Consider the following 17,112-nt stretch of genomic DNA (forward strand, 5'->3'; position numbering starts at 1 on the left):
TTTTATAAACAAAAACTTTTATGAATTGTCATTTTTTAAACAAAAACATGTTGTTAGTAGTAAAATGTTATTGACAACATGTTGCTAAACATTTTTTTCAAAATATTCCTTAGACAAAGTGTTAAAAAAGTAATGAAATAGTTAACTGTTAACAGTTTCAAGTTCTTCGTTAATTTTTTAATTAAATTATCATTTCACAAAACAAAACCTCTAAAATCTGTTGCTAAATATTTTTTTAAAGTTCTTCATTAATTTTTAAATTAAATTATAGTTTTATAAACAAAAATATGTTGTTTAGTAGTGAAATGTTACTGGCAACTTGTTGCTAAAATTTTTTTTCAAAATATTCCTTAGACAAAGTGTTAAAAAGTAATGAAATAGTTAAGATAACTCTTGCCAGCTATTAATAACATGTTGCTAATAAATTTCTTAATATCGACTCATGTTTTTCAAGTTATTCATTAATTTTTAAATTAAATTATCATTTCATAAACAAAAACTCTAAAATCTTTCAGACAACATGTTGCTAAACATTTTTTTTAAGTATTCTTAAGAAAATTCTGAAAAAATTGCAAAATAGTTAATAGAACTGTTGTCAGCTTTAGACAACATGTTGCTAAACAATTTTCCAATAACAAGTTGAAAAATAACATGAAATATGTCAATTTTTGATACAAAAAGGAAGACAAATTTCAAATTAATAGTAACAAGCTATTGGCAACATATAGCTCAACATGTTGCTAAACAAATTTCTAAAAACAAGTTGAAAAATAAAACGAAATATATCAATTTTTGATACAAAAAGGGAGACACATTTCTACTTAATAGTAGCAAGCTATTGGCAACATATAGCTCAACATTTCATGAGACAAGAAAACGTTTCACTACTACTTTGAATGCCTTAAAGTTATGGGCAATATGTTGCTAAACATTTGCCCAAAAACCTTAGAAAAGTAATGAAACTGTTCTATACATTATTACAAGCAATTGAGCATCTTGTTGCTAAACCAAATATTGTTAATGAGCTCGTATTTTCAACATGTTGCAACAACATAAGAAAATTGTTCTATTCATTAGTACAAGCTATTGGCAACATATAGCATTTATTCTTTTAAAGTTATTAACAACATGTTGTCAAACTTTTATGTGAGAAAAACTGCTTGATAGAACTTTTAAAACGTTGTAAATTAAACATCAGAAACTAGTAAAACAATCCTTTTGATTGTTGCTAATTATTGGCAACTTGTTGCTAAACATTTCATTAGACATTTCAACAATACTTTTGAATGTTGCAAACAACTGGCATGTTATTGCTTAACATGTTATAAGACTAAAATGTACTTTTATTAAAATAAAATTATTAACAAGATTTAAACAACTAAATTGTAAGAAAAAAGTTAAACAGTTCTTTTGTTTGTTGCAAAATGTTAGCAACTAGTTGCTAAACATTTCACATGATAAAAACTTGTTGCTAAACATTTCCTGGGTCATAACCTTAATGCATTAAAGTTATTGACAAACTTATTGTTAAACAAATACAATTTGAAAGAATGGTAAAATAATACTTTTGATTATTTCAAACAATTGGCAACATGTTGCTAAACATTTTTAAAGACTAAGATAAATCGAAATGGTCCTAAACGTTGAATTATTGAAAACAATTTGAAAGATGTCAAATAAAACAAAACATTAAATTTGTCTGTCTTTACACAAAACTTAGAAACACTTGGCAACATGTTGCAAAACATAACAAACAACAAAAGTCTAAAGAGACCTTATAAATAATAATATAAGTTATTCCAAACATTGATTAATATTTTGCAAATATTACAACAATTTTCTCCACATGTTTTTAGAAACTTTTGAACTTTCCAAGACCTTTGACCTTTGCTTATTTGCAACAAAATCTATTAAAAAAACCCTTAATTGCGTTAAATAACTTTAATATATTTTTTCTATTATATATTTTCTATATTTGTATATTAAATAATATTTTTTCTACTAATGTGTATACCAAGGAATATGGTTTTTTATAAAAAAAAAAGTTACACAAATAATTTTGCATACAAATCTATGCTTAAACTAAAGAGAAAGTTTGGAAATATTTTTTGACAGACTTTGAAAAAAAATATTTAAAATTTCTTTTTAGTAAAAAAAAACAATTAACAAAAAAACCGATTTTTTTTATAAAGAAAAAGAAAAAAAGTTTAAAATATATTAAAAAAAATAAAAAATATTTTTCAAATTTAAAATATTTATTAAAAAAAAGTAACAAGACATCACATGCCAGAGTGACATTAAAACTATTAAAAAAAAACAAAATGTTAAAAACTTGTATTAAAAGAAAATTACCAAAAAAAAAACATTGAAATATAACTTAAAGCAGTGATTCAGTAACAATTAAAGGAACAATTTAAATTGAGAATGAAAAAGAAAAATCTTAAATTAAGAATGAAAAAAACTGATTTAGAAACATGGACATCGATTTTCTATTAAAGAGTTTTAACGTAATTTTTACAAACTTTAAGGACTTTTTGCCCGAATTCAAAAAGACGACAAAAAACTATTTTTTAAAAATTTTCTATAAAAACAACTCAGTTTTTGTTAGGGCGAGTTTTTCTGATAAAGATAATCTACATTCTTTGCTTAAACATAGTTTAATCTATGTTTTGTGTATTTTTCAGTAATCAGTAAAGTAATATTTACAAAAATCAGCTGTTCATTAATGAGTTTCTAAAATAGGTTACTGAATCTGCTTTAAGAACATAAAAAACTCAAAATATATTTATTTCAAAGGATAAATTCTCCTGGGAGAGCAATCATTGATATAAATACGTTTAGAAATTATAAAATTTGAATATTTTAAACAAATTTTTTGCTAATTTTTAAGTTTAATACTTTGTTTAGTTTTGGAATATAAGAAAAAAGGGGCAAAAAACTAAACTAAAGTCTAGTTTATAGCCTAGTCAATAGTCTAGTCTGAAGACTGATCTGTAGTCTAGTCTAAAGATTTGTTTTTAGTCTAGTCTAATGTTTGGTCTAAAGTCTAGCCTATAGTTTAGTCCACAGTCTAGTCTAAAGGCTGATCTGTAGTCTAGTCTAAAACCTTGTCTTTAGTCTAGTTAAATGTTGAGTCTAAAGTCTAGTCTATAGTTTAGTCTACAGTCTGGTATATAGTCTAGTCTAAAGTCAGATCTATGGTTTATATAGTCTGGCCAATAGTCTAGTATGTATTCTGTTCTATAGTCTACCATATAGACATGTCTAAAGTCTAGTTTATTGCCTGTTCTATAGCATAGTCTATAGTATGGGCTATAGTCTGATCTGTAGTTTGGTCTATAGTATAGTCTATAGTATATTCATTAATCTGGTATATAGTAGTCTATAATAAATGAGACCTTTGGACTCGACCTAAGTCTATTCTACAGTTTGATCTATAGTCTAGTCTAAACCTAGTTTAAAGTTTATATAGTCTATAGTCTGGCCAATAGTCTAATCTGTATTCTGGTCTATAGTCTATTCAATAATCTAGTCTAAAGTCTAGTCCATAGTTTTGTTTAATGTCTAGTCTATAATCTAGATTGTTTTCTAGTCTATAGACTAGCTGTAGACTGCTATAAAATCTTGTAGAATGCCTAGTATTTTGTTTGTTCTATAGTAAGGTATAGTCTGGGCTATTGTCTAGTCTGTTGTCGAGTCTAAAGTATAAACCATAGTCTACTATAGACGATTGCGTTTGGTCTTGGCTAAAGTCTTATCTACAGTTTTGTCAAAAACCTATAGTAAAGACTATAGACCGATCTATAGTCAAGACTATAGACTGATCTATAGTCAAGACTACAGACTGATCTATAGTCAAGACTATAGACTGATCTATAGTCAAAACTACAGACTGATCTATAGTCAAGACTATAGACAGATCTATAGTCAAGACTATAGACAGATCTATAGTCAAGACTATAGACAGATCTATAGTCAAGACTATAGACAGATCTATAGTCAAGACTATAGACAGATCTATAGTCAAGACTATAGACAGATCTATAGTCAAGACTATAGACAGATCTATAGTCAAGACTATAGACAGATCTATAGTCAAGACTATAGACAGATCTATAGTCAAGACTATAGACAGATCTATAGTCAAGACTATAGACTAATCTATAGTCAAGACTATAGACTAATCTATAGTCAAGACTATAGACTAATCTATAGTCAAGACTATAGACTAATCTATAGTCAAGACTATAGACTAATCTATAGTCAAGACTATATACTAATCTATAGTCAAGACTATAGACTAATCTATAGTCAAGACTATAGACTAATCGATAGCCAAGTCTATAGACTAATCTATAGTCAAGACTATAGACTGATCTATAGTCAAGACTATAGACTGATCTGTAGTCAAGACTATAGACTGATCTATAGTCAAGACTATAGACTGATCTATAGTCAAGACTATAGACTGATCTATAGCCAAGACTATAGACTGATCTATAGTCAAGACTTTATACTGATCTATAATCAAGACTATAGACTGATCTATATTCAAGACTATAGACTGATCTATAGTCAAGACTATAGACTGATCTATAGTCAAGACTATAGACTGATCTATAGTCAAGACTATAGACTGATCTATAGTCAAGACTATAGACTGATCTATAGTCAAGACTATAGACAAATCTAAAGTAAAGACTATAGACAAATCTATAGTCAAGACTATAGACTGATCTGTAGTCTAGTCCATAGTATAATCTTTAGTCTAGTCTACAGAAAAGTCTTTTGTCTAGCTTATAGTAATGCCTATAATCTAGAATGTAGTCTGGTTTATAGTCCACCTATAGAAAAAACTGAAAAAAAATTAAAATTTAAAGAAAAAATTTTTTTTTCAACTGTTGGAGAATAACTTTTAAAAATGCATTGGTTAAAAGTTTAATGCACCAATCAATTAAATTTAATAAAAAAAGCAAAAACAAATTTCACTTTCTACAATTTCGAAGACAGATTTTAAAACTAAACAAAGTATTAAAATAACACAAAACTGAAAAAACGTGTTGCCCACTAAATAGTTTTCTATAAAAAAATAAATATTTATAAACAAAAATTAGTTGAAAATAAAACAAACAAAATTAAAAAAAAACCTAAAATACGAGTATGAAATGTAATTTTTGTAATAGTTTTCAAATAAAATAAAGAAAAAAAATATTTATAAAAAAAACAAATTTAAATTAAAACATTTTAATTAATAAAACAATTAAATAATAAAAATAATTATTGTTCCATTGTATAAAAATAATTTTAAATAATTAGGTAAAACAATACATTCTTATTAGAAATGTATCAAAGTTTAAAAAGGTTATTTAACAAAATAAAACGTTTAAAGAACTTAGTTTCTTTTACTTTTGCAAAAAAATAAAATATAAAATAAAACAAAAAAAAAACACAAGAATTAAAACAATTTACATAAGTTATTGTTTGCTTTTACCTTGTATTAATTAACAGCAATTAAAAAAAGAGAAATTTTAGATTTCTAAACAACCATAATTAAGTATTCAAAATAGGCAAAAATTGTTTTAGTTTATATTTGTTCAAATCATTCTTTTTCTTTGTCTAAAAGAAACCCCAATTAAAATGCATTTTATAACAAATAGAAAAAAAAACAACACAATTCCACGCATAAAAACATTATTTTGTTAGAAAAAAAAAGAATTAAATAACAACACAACAAATTTTTTTTTTAAATTTGCATATAAAACTAAGTTTGGGTTAAAACTTAAGTGATCTATCACCTTGCTAAGTTGTTTGACTTTTTAACCCTAAATGACTGAAATTTTTATAAAATATTTTCTTCAAAAATATTCCATTCTATTGTAATTTCTCTGTTCTATTTCCTTATATAACTTCTTGAACTTTCTCTTGGTTTTACTAAAACTTACACTAAATATATGTATTAGTATTTAGGGCTGAGGTTTTTTTCTTTCGAAATTTTCAAAAACAAAATATACATTTTAAAAACAAATTATTACACAAATCTAAATTTTATTATTTAATTCTAATTTATATAATTGTAGTTTTTAAGTACTTTAACTGTAAATTTCTTTTTTTTAATAATTATTATTTTAATTGTTACATATGAAGCGCAAATATTTTTTTTTATTATTATTATTTTTCCGGAATAAAGAAATAAATGAACAAATTTTTGGAAACACAAAACGAAACAGTGAGTTTTATTTACTTGGATTAAATATTTTAAAACAGTTGCAAATATCACTTAGTCTATAGCTATCCGTAAGTCTATAGCTATCTTACTATACTCTAGACTATAGATCAGTCTATAGTCTTGTCTTGACTATAGATAAGTCTATAGTCTTGACTATAGATAAGTCTATAATCTTGACTATAGATCAGTCTATAATCTTGACTGTAGAACAGTCATATATTCATGACTGTATGTCGGTCTATAGTCTTGACTATAGATCAGTCCTGAATATAGATTAGTCCATAGTCTTGACTATAGATCAGTTTATAGTCTTGACTATAAATCAGTCTATAGTCTTGACTATAAATCAGTCTATAGTCTTGACTATAAATCAGTCTATAGTCTTAACTATAGATCGGTCTTGAATATAGATTAGTCTATAGTCTTGACTATAGATCAATCTATATTCTTGACTATAAATCAGTCTATAGTCATAAGTATAGATCAGTCTATAGTCTCGACTGTAGATAAGTCTATAGTCTTGACTATAGAGTTGTCTATAGTCTTGACTATAGAGTTGTCTATAGTCTTGACTATAGAGTTGTCTATAGTCTTGACTATAGAGTTGTCTATAGTCTTGACTATAGAGTTGTCTATAGTCTTGACTATAGAGTTGTCTATAGTCTTGACTATAGAGTTGTCTACAGTCTTGACTATAGAGTTGTCTATAGTCTTGACTATAGAGTTGTCTATAGTCTTGACTATAGAGTTGTCTATAGTCTTGACTATAGAGTTGTCTATAGTCTTGACTATAGAGTTGTCCATAGTCTTGACTATAGAGTTGTCTATAGTCTTGACTATAGAGTTGTCTATAGTCTTGACTATAGAGTTGTCTATAGTCTTGACTATAGAGTTGTCTATAGTCTTGACTATAGAGTTGTCTATAGTCTTGACTATAGAGTTGTCTATAGTCTTGACTATAGTGTTGTCTGTAGTCTTGACTATAGAGTTGTCTATAGTCTTGACTATAGAGTTGTCTATAGTCTTGACTATAGAGTTGTCTATAGTCTTGACTATAGAGTTGTCTATAGTCTTGACTATAGATCAGTATATAGTCTTGACTATAGAGTTGTCTATAGTCTTGACTATAGAGTTGTCTATAGTCTTGACTATAGAGTTGTCTATAGTCTTGACTATAGAGTTGTCTATAGTCTTGACTATAGAGTTGTCTATAGTCTTGACTATAGAGTTGTCTATAGTCTTGACTATAGATCAGTATATAGTCTTGACGATAGAGTTGTCTATAGTCTTGACTATAGAGTTGTCTATAGTCTTGACTATAGAGTTGTCTATAGTCTTGACTATAGAGTTGTCTATAGTCTTGACTATAGATCAGTCTATAGTCTTAACTATAGATCAGTCTATAGTCTTGACTATAGAGTTGTCTATAGTCTTGACTATAGAGTTGTCTATAGTCTTGACTATAGAGTTGTCTATAGTCTTGACTATAGAGTTGTCTATAGTCTTGACTATAGAGTTGTCTATAGTCTTGACGATAGAGTTGTCTATAGTCTTGACTATAAATCAATCTATAGTCTTGTCTATAGATCAGTCTATACTATTGACTATAGATCAGTCTGTAGTCTTGACTATAGATCAGTCTATACTCCTGACTATAGATCAGTCTAGACTATAGATCAGTCTATAGTCTTGACTATTGATCAGTCTATAGTCTTGACTATAGATCAGTCTATAGTCTTGACTATAGATCAGTCTATAGTCTTGACTATAAATCAGTCTATAGTCTTGACGATATCAGTCTATAGTCTTGACGATAAATCAGTTTATAGTCTTGACTATAAATCAGTCTATAGTCTTGACTATAGATCAGTCTAGAGTCTTGACTATAGATCAGTCTATAGTCTTGACTATTGATCAGTCTATAGTCTCGACTATAGATCAGTCTATAGTCTTGACTATAGATCAGTCTATAGTCTTGACTATAGATCAGTCTATAGTCTTGACTATAGATCAGTCTATAGTCTTGACTATAGATCAGTCTATAGTCTTGACTATAGATCAGTCTATAGTCTTTACTATAGATCAGTCTATAGATCAGTCTATAGTCTTGACTATAGATCAGTCTATAGTCTTGACTATAGATCAGTCTATAGTCTTGACTATAGATCAGTCTATAGTCTTGACTACAGATCAGTCTATAGTCTTGACTATAGATCAGTCTATAATCTTGACTTTATATCGGTCTATAGCCTGTTATAAGTTGAATTTATGTTCTTATTAAGTATTAACATTGAACATTTACAAAATATTCTCTGAACCCTATTTTCGGTCTATAGTTTTTTCGAAAGTCTGGTCTAAAGACTTGTTTTTAGTTTATTTTTTGTTATTAATTTATAGTCTGCACTTTAGATCAGTCTCAAGCCAATTGTAAGTCGAATTAATATTCCAATTAAGTAACGCCATTGAACATTTAGAAATTAATCTCTGAACCCGTTGCCTTAAAATTAAATGCTAAAATCTATTAATTTAAAACGCATACGACTTATTTGATTTCATTAATTAAATTATGAATATATATTTGCTTTAAATCCATTAAATTAAGTTTTTTAACACACTTCCGTGTTACTCATAATAATATTTTTGTAGTACAAATATAAAAATATTAAAAAAACAATTGTTTAGTATAAACAACTTACAGGAAGTGGACATTTTGTTGTTAATTGAAACAATAAAATGTTTGCAAATGAAAACAAAAAGAAAATCCATGTAATTAAAATAATAAAATGCAATTTAAAATATTTGTTTAAATAAAAAACCAAATATATATATTTTTTTTAATAATTTTGTAGAAATATATAACATAATATTAAATAATATTCATTTATAACTTTTCCTTGAAATAATTAAGAAAAATTGTTTAACTATAAAAAAAATAAACTAAAAACAATTAAGTGTGTTAATTAAATAGTACAAAAAAATTTGAAATGTTTAAACAGTTTTTGTTGGTAGTTTTTAAATGTTTTTGTTATGGTTTTTCTATTTTTTTGTTTTTAAACATCCATCTATGGTTAAATATAGTTAAAGAGTGTATTTGTTTCTATTAATTCGTTTTGACATTTATTACATTTAATTGATACATTTTCCTTGTTAATTATTTTATTAATATTTTTTGTTTTTTTTTTTAAATATTTGTTAAAATTATTTAATTTTAAATAGTTTTGAAAAAGTATTGCAGGGTGTTGTTAGATACATATATGTATGTGGGTGTTTTGTATAAAGATTTGCTGTAGAAACTAGAAACAAAATAGAAACTAGCCAAAATAAAAAAGATTTTTTTTGTTTTGTGATAATTCTTAATAAAGAAGGTTTCATTAAATCACTCTCCTTCTTGTTTTTTTTTCTTTTTATTATAAATTTAATAATATTCATTATATAATTTTAATTAGCACTGTGTTGTTGTTGTTGTTTGATACAAGACATTCATTCATTCAGCATGCCTCCCGATAATTTATTTGAGCTTATTTTTGCTGCTAGCTGTTGCTGTGTTTATTATATTGTTGTGGCCCAAGTGAGTAGATGTTAAGTTTGGTGCCGTTGTTGTTGTTGTTGCTGTATTAGCAGCATTATTTGTTACTAATTTTTCTGCTTTTAATTTATTATTTGCTGTTTGTTTACCAACAACGGCTGTCATAATATCTCCCCCACTAGAACCGCCACTCGTTGAAGCAGCGGTTGTAGATTTTTCTCACTTTTTACCAGGAGGCGCCAATGGTTGGCCGCGATCTTTTCCTCGCAATTTTAAACCAATAACACGTTCAATTTTACCCAATACCATGTTATTGGGTATACCACGGCCAGCCTCATAATCGGTAACTACTTGTTGTTTTTCACAAATTTTCTATAACAAAAAAATTGCTAAAGATTAGTAAAATGTTTTGTTAAATTTCAATTTGAGTATTTACTTACAGTAGCGAGATCCTTTTGACTTAAACCTTTAGCTTGACGTCCTTGCATAATAATTTTTCCCACTTCTAGAGGAACTTTTTCATGGCGCAACTCTTCAGTCTCACGATCCAATTTGGCAGTGTTCTTAGTTGTTACATGTTGTTTATTGGTGCCAGCACCATCTGTAAGTATTAAATACGATAATTATTTACAAACTTATACTTTTAAATAGTTTGAAACAGTCTTGTCTATAGATCAGTCACTAGTTTGATCTTCCTATAATCATGACTTATAAGATATCGTCTATATCGTCTAATCTCGGTAATAGATCTGCCTATAGATCTACAACTTGACTATAGATCAGACACTAGTCTTTATTAATATCTGTCTATAGTCTTGTCTACAGATCAGTTTATAAAACTGTCTAACTAACTAGCTATCTGGCCTTGGGTAGGTTAGTGTTTTAGTCTGGTAGACCGGAGGTTGTGGGTTCCATTGCCAGCCTGATAGAGGCCTAGGTGTATTTCTTCGGATTTTATGTGTATACATACTCCTTCCAAGCTAACTAACTAAATAACTATTAGTCTATAGTCTCGACTGTACCCCAATCACTAGTCTTTAATCCATAATATTGAATATAGTCTTGACTATAGATCTGTCTACTAGTCTACAGTCTTGACTACAGATCTGTCAATAGATTAATCTACGGTCTTGAAGACAGATCAGTATAGTGACTATAGATAAGTCTATAACATAGATAAGTCTAACAGACTATATATAGATATATAGATAAGTCTAACAGACTATAGATAAGTCTATAACAGTCTTGACTATAGATCAGTGTACATTCTTTCCTATAGATTAGTATAAAGGCTTGTCAGTCATTAATAGTTACTATAGATCAGTCTTAACCATCCCTTTTTCCCGTTCCCACGACAATTGGATCTTCGCTCCGGAACGACCCGAGTCATATTCGGCCAAAGATTGTCAACCCTGCGACAGCTGTATCAACCGAAAGTTATTTCCCCTGGAAAGAACTATCGGCCACAGTTGAGCTGTTACAACAACAACATCCCTTTTTCCAACCCCTTGGATCCGCCTCTGGTCTTAACTGTATATCAGTCTACAGTATTGGCTGTAGGGCTTTTGTATACAGGCCTGTCACAGAATTCTTGTAAATAAATCGATAAAAACTTAAAAATAGTAATAACTTTAAACTATTGTCAATTTCACGTTAACAATGTAAAGAAGTTTCATTCTAAAAAAGTTGTAATTTTACTTTTCTGAAAAAGTAAATTAGAAAAAATAATTTCACTTTTCATGGGAATGGAATTATGTGACAGACCTGATAGTATTGACTATAGATTAGTCTTTAGTAGTTTCTATATTAGACTATAGTCCTAAGTACATATCAGTCTTAACTGAGTTCGAAATTGGAAACTGCAAAAATTGAAATTTCAACAAATTATCTTAAAGAGCATACAAGGACTACATGAAGACACAAACGAATATATATAAATCGACATTAAAAAAGTAATTCTGAGGCGATTATTAGAGGACCTAGGATCTTCTTTTGGGTGTTACAAACATCAAAAACAAACGCATAATACGCACCCACTTAAGTCGTTTAGAGAATAAAAATCCAATTTTGTTTTAAAATTTATACAAAATATTTATGAACTCTAAAAACACTTGTTCTAAATTTAAAATTCCGAATGCTAAATTTAGCACCAATTTGACTTGTTTACTTCTGCATAAAATAAAAACAAATGACGTTGTGGAAAACAACAAAAGTAACTAAAAGAATCTATGAAAGCTTCATAAAGAAATTCTACATGTGTATAACTTTAAAAATATAAATATATATATAAAAACCGAGAAGATTCTTCCTAGAATAACTTTCTCTAAATGTCATTTAGTTAAGATTGATAACAAACAACTAAATAGAACTAAAAATAGGTCAAATATTATTAATGGCTTGGTCGGCATGTGTGTGTTTGTATATAAAAACAAAAACCCCAACATCACCAAAAACGCATACAAATGTTAATGCTGCCTCCCCCTTCAATCCCGCTTTACTTTTACTTAAACTTTTTTCTCTTACTAGAACAAGAGTTAATTAAACTTTACATATTTTTATACACAATGCACATGTGTTATTTCATTGTTTTCTGCAATTTATAAAAACTAGCAAAAGTATGATGAAATTTGCCCAAAACAATACAAATCGATAAAGAATTGAAAAGAAAAACAGTAACATTTAATAAGGTTATCAAGAATCCATGACAAAACCTAACCTTAAAAAATTTGCCGTGGATACTACATCCATAGTAGTTTGTTTTTAAACACGTACATGTTTGGAAAGAATAACAGATGAAATGAAAACTTACATTTTTGTTGGGTATCAACTTGTACACCTTGGCGTCTGGCGGCATTAATGGCTGCTTCAGTTTTAAGAGCACCGGCCTTTGGAGCTTTCTTGCGCAGTACGGTTACTGTATCCCAATCTGACATGTCTGCTGTATAGTCGGTAATGTGTATGTGTGTGTGTCTATATAATTTTCTTAATTGTGGTAATGTAATAAAAGTAGATAGATGACTTAATATCTGTGGCAATAATGAAATATGTAAAAAATAATTATATTTTTTTAATTAATACACAACTTTATGAAATTATTTACTTGTTTTCTAAAACTATTTCAATTTACTAAAAGTTTGTGCTTACAATTTTCTTAAATATATCTTTTTTCCAGAAAAATCCAAAATATACAATGACAAATGCAGTGTCAAGAAAACAAACAGTGAATTTTTTTAACAGGGTTGCATGAAAATGTAGTTTTTGTATATACACGTGAAAAAGTCTGGGAAAATGTTAAACTTTTCATTTTTGAAAAGTAATATTATAAAATGTATAATATCAGCGTTATAAGATATAACATATCGCAAATATATAATTTTTCGCTTTCAAAACATATGTATTTGTGATTTTTGCGAATAAAGAAAATATTATTTAAAAAAATAAAAAAAAAAACATTATTTTATTAACATTTTTCAAAATGGTGTTGAATATGTTATTTTTTTGTTATTAATCATTAAAAACAATGTTGAATTAGGGTTCTATAGTTGAAACGAAAAGTCGACTTTTCAACTTTTTGCATTTTATGAAAAGTCGACTTTTCGACTTTTTGCATTTAGTTAAAAGTCGATTTTTCGACTTTTCTCATATAATAAAAAGTCGATTTTTCGACTTTTAATATTTTATAAATAGTCGACTTTTCGACTTTTTCCGACTTTTCGACTTTTTTCGACTAATTTCGACTTTCCCACTTTTTTCGACTTTTTCCGATCAGAGTTTTTATTATATAAATTTATAAAGTTGCCAGAAGCGTAAATTTATAATGTTGCCATTTAACATTATATTATTATTACTATTATTATTATTATTATTTATTATTATTAATAAAAATTTTATTTATATTTTTTCTATTTGTTGCAATTTTTGAGTTTTTTCGACTTCTTCCGACTTTTTTCGACTTTTCGACTCTTTCCGACTTTTTTCGACTTTTATTTACAAAGTCGACTTTTCGACTTTTTTCGTAGATGATAGTCGAGTTATCGACTTTTTGGAACAAAATAGTCGACTTTTCGACTTTTTTCGACAAAATGTCGATTGTTCGATTATTCGAAAGTTGATTTATAGAACCCTATGTTGAATCACTTAAAACAACTTGTTTTTTTTAAATCTATTAACGAAAAAGATTTTGTTTCGAAATCTCGTAAGTTCTAAATGTCATTGTAGTGTAAATATTGCTTTATATACCAATTTTATAAATGACATTTTAAAAAATTATTTCATTTTCATTTCATTAAATTAACAATTTTTAAAAATTAATTTAAAATTAACAATTTTAAGATTTTCTTCTTCTAAAATATGTACCACTGTTTAATTCCAGTTACATATACCGTTATTATTCAATATGGTTAAAAATTTATTCAAATAAAATTTAAAATTTAGCTTATTTTAAGCCGCCGCTGAAATCATTAGCGTTGACGCAGTTAATATTTGTCGTCACTGTGCTCTGACGACCAATTGATTCATTTATTTAGAATTTTGCGAGAAATTTAATTGTTTTGCATTAATTTTGTGATAAATAAAAGTTTTTCATTTTTGTTTTTAAAAAACAACTAACAATACAATATGGCTGATTCTGAAAATGATAAGATTGAAGCAAGTAATGAAGTGACTACCAACAAAACTGAGGAAAATAATAGTGCAGATGAAACCCCACAAGCAACATCGGATGTAGTGGCTAATTGTGAGAAAGCATCTTATAAGCCTAATGTAATACCGGGTGAAAAGTTAGCCTCCATTGAGGATGTAGTAAATAGTGATCCTGAGTGCTATGAATTGGATTTAAACCATCATCGTATTGATAAATTGGAAAATCTAGAACCTTTAACCCAGCTAGAGCGCCTCTTGCTGCGTTGGAATTTAATTAAGAAAATTGATAATCTAGAAAAATTGACCAAACTGGTGGAAATAGAATTCTATGACAATCAAATAACAAAATTGGAAAATTTGGATGCTTTAGTTAATTTAGAAATACTCGATGTCAGCTTTAATCGTTTGACTAAAATTGAAAATTTGGAAAATCTGAAGAAATTGGAAAAATTATTTTTGGTTGGCAACAAGATAACTCATATAGAAAATATCGGTATGCTAACTAATCTTACTATGCTGGAATTGGGTGATAATAAAATTAAAACTATTGAGAATCTGGATACCTTGGTGAATTTGCGTCAATTATTTTTGGGTAAAAATAAAATATCCAAAATAGAAAATCTTGATAAATTGGTGAATTTGGAAATTTTAAGTTTGCAGGCTAATCGTATAGTTAAGATTGAAAATCTGGATAAGTTAACTAATTTAACAGAGCTATATCTATCAGAGAATGGCATAGAAATAATAGAAAATTTGAGTAATAATAAACAATTGGATACTTTGGATTTGGCTAAGAATCGTTTAAAAAGTATAGACAATATTGAGGAACTGGCACAGTTGGAAGAGCTGTGGTTGAATGATAATAATATTGAAAATTGGAAAACTATTGAAAACATTAAGCATAATAAGTCTTTGAAAACTATTTACTTGGAATATTGTCCGGTATCCAAGGATCCCATGTATCGTCGTAAATTGAAAGATATAGCTCCTTGGTTGGAAAAAATTGATGCTACTCTTTGCCGATAAATAAAATGTTTGTAATAAACAGTTTTTTTTTTTAAATTGGTCCATAATCTGTTTTTTGTTTTTCAATAAAACTCCACCTTATTTATATTTAAATAATTTGTAATTGTGCTCTAGAAGCATTTTTAGTTATTTAAAACTTTTAATTTTGTGTAAAATTAAATTTAGATTTTTAATAAAGAATACAAAATGTTGTAATAAAATCGATATTTATAATAAAACTTTATATTTATAGAAGTTGTTTTATTCAAAATAATGTCATATTTCTTATAATTCAAGCAATTAGTTCAAATAGTTAAGATTTTTGTTACTGTTTGAATACGTTTGTTTGAATAGATTTACGGAATAACGATGGCCTTTAAAATATGTCAATGTTCTCATAAATGTCTGTGCAATTTATCTTTTCTTTTATAATTTAATAAGTAAGAGTTCTATATTCGGCTGTGCCGAATCTTATATACCCTTCATCATGGTGTGTTAAAGAAAAAGTCGGTATCAAGAACTCTTCTTTCAAATCACTTCGTGCTGAACATACTTAATTTTATGTTTCTAAATTCAATATTATAGGAAATTCAAAAAAAAACCTTTTGCAGAACGAAAAAGTACCAAAAAATTCTGATCGATTTGTTCTCGTCTAATCCGGTTCATTATTATAGATTCTATAATATAGAAAACTCAAAAAGTACATTTTGAAAAACGAAAAAGTACCAAAAAGTTCACTTTTTCCGGCTCTCACCTAATACCGACTCTACATACTTATTTTAATAATGTCCTCAAAAAGTACCTTTTGAAAAACAAAAAAGTATCATAAAGTTTCCTTTTATGGTTTCTAACTTAAGTCAGGCTCCACATATTTAATTTCATGTTTCTAGCCAATAACAACACACTAGTGCTGCTCTCGCTCTGCTACTACTCTGCTGCTCTCGCTCTGCCTTGTTTTTATAAAGAGAGTACAATAACAAAATTTACCGTATGATTATGTATTTTGTTTTTGTTTTTTGCAATTTCTGTTTGAGCATGAATAAAAAAATCTCAATTTTTGATGAAATTTTCAGAGTTTGTCTCGGATTTTTGCTCATATCTGCGTTATTTATGGACCGATATTTCTGATTTTAAATAGCGATATTCCCGAAAGCATGTCTAACAGAATTATTGAAAATTCGGATATCGCCGATATCTGGGGCCCACTAAAAACTGTTTTAAACAAACAGACAGACGGACATGGCTTAATCGACTCCGCTATCTATATATAGGAATTCAAACGGATTGACAAACTTATATATACCCTTCTCACGAAGGTGAAGGGTATTACAACATTTCGCATTGTATCAAACTGTTTTAGGTTCTTTTTAAGAAGAAACTTTAATAAATAACGTAAACTGCATAATTAATTACATGACTAATAGAAATCTATATTTGTATAGACAAAATAAGATAAGATAACTTTAAGCTTCTCAAACACTACAACTTTTTATGTGGAATATTATAAAGAACAAAATTATATTGAGTAATTCCCACTAAAATATGATGAAATTAATTGAATAATTAATTTACCTAAATTTTATAGTATTTTCTTAATTTTACAAAAGCATTTTATCCAGAGTACTTGCCAAATTCCACTGCAAACAAGTAAGAAGTTATAGTCGGATGAGGTCGCCATATAATACCCTACACCTGTATACGAATAAAATGTGAT

At 27.7% G+C, this 17,112-nt stretch overlaps 2 protein-coding genes across 3 annotated transcripts; one reads left to right on the plus strand and one right to left on the minus strand.

The window, feature by feature from the left end:
* Positions 1-9,399: 9,399 nt before the first annotated feature.
* LOC111689173 (endothelial differentiation-related factor 1 homolog) lies at positions 9,400-12,998 on the minus strand. 2 transcript variants are annotated; one of them, XM_023451667.2, is made up of 4 exons: positions 12,897-12,998; positions 12,562-12,778; positions 10,193-10,353; positions 9,400-10,124 (listed from the first exon to the last, which is right to left on the minus strand). In XM_023451667.2, the coding sequence occupies exons 2-4, from the start codon at positions 12,683-12,685 to the stop codon at positions 9,972-9,974; spliced, it is 438 nt and encodes a 145-aa protein (XP_023307435.1). In that variant the 5' UTR covers positions 12,686-12,778; positions 12,897-12,998; the 3' UTR covers positions 9,400-9,971. The 2 variants fall into 2 exon arrangements, with proteins under 2 accessions (XP_023307435.1, XP_046808331.1); XM_046952375.1 differs by having other exon boundaries at positions 12,853-12,945.
* Positions 12,999-14,233: 1,235 nt separating this feature from the next.
* LOC111689175 (protein phosphatase 1 regulatory subunit 7) lies at positions 14,234-15,449 on the plus strand. Its single transcript, XM_023451670.2, has one exon. The coding sequence runs from the start codon at positions 14,370-14,372 to the stop codon at positions 15,417-15,419; it is 1,050 nt and encodes a 349-aa protein (XP_023307438.2). The 5' UTR covers positions 14,234-14,369; the 3' UTR covers positions 15,420-15,449.
* Positions 15,450-17,112: the final 1,663 nt, after the last annotated feature.

This window comes from Lucilia cuprina, chromosome 5, assembly GCF_022045245.1.
Source record: "Lucilia cuprina isolate Lc7/37 chromosome 5, ASM2204524v1, whole genome shotgun sequence".
Classification (NCBI taxonomy): domain Eukaryota; kingdom Metazoa; phylum Arthropoda; class Insecta; order Diptera; family Calliphoridae; genus Lucilia; species Lucilia cuprina.

Excerpts from the sequence above, each read along its gene's own strand:
- LOC111689173 (XM_023451667.2), bottom strand. The coding sequence starts at position 12,685 with ATGTCAGATTGGGATACAGTAACCGTACTGCGCAAGAAAGCTCCAAAG. Across the intron at positions 10,354-12,561 it reads AGTTGATACCCAACAAAAAT|ATGGTGCTGGCACCAATAAA; the intron begins GTAAGTTTTCAT and ends TAATACTTACAG. Across the intron at positions 10,125-10,192 it reads GTCAAAAGGATCTCGCTACT|AAAATTTGTGAAAAACAACA; the intron begins GTAAGTAAATAC and ends TTTTTGTTATAG.
- LOC111689175 (XM_023451670.2), top strand. The coding sequence starts at position 14,370 with ATGGCTGATTCTGAAAATGATAAGATTGAAGCAAGTAATGAAGTGACT.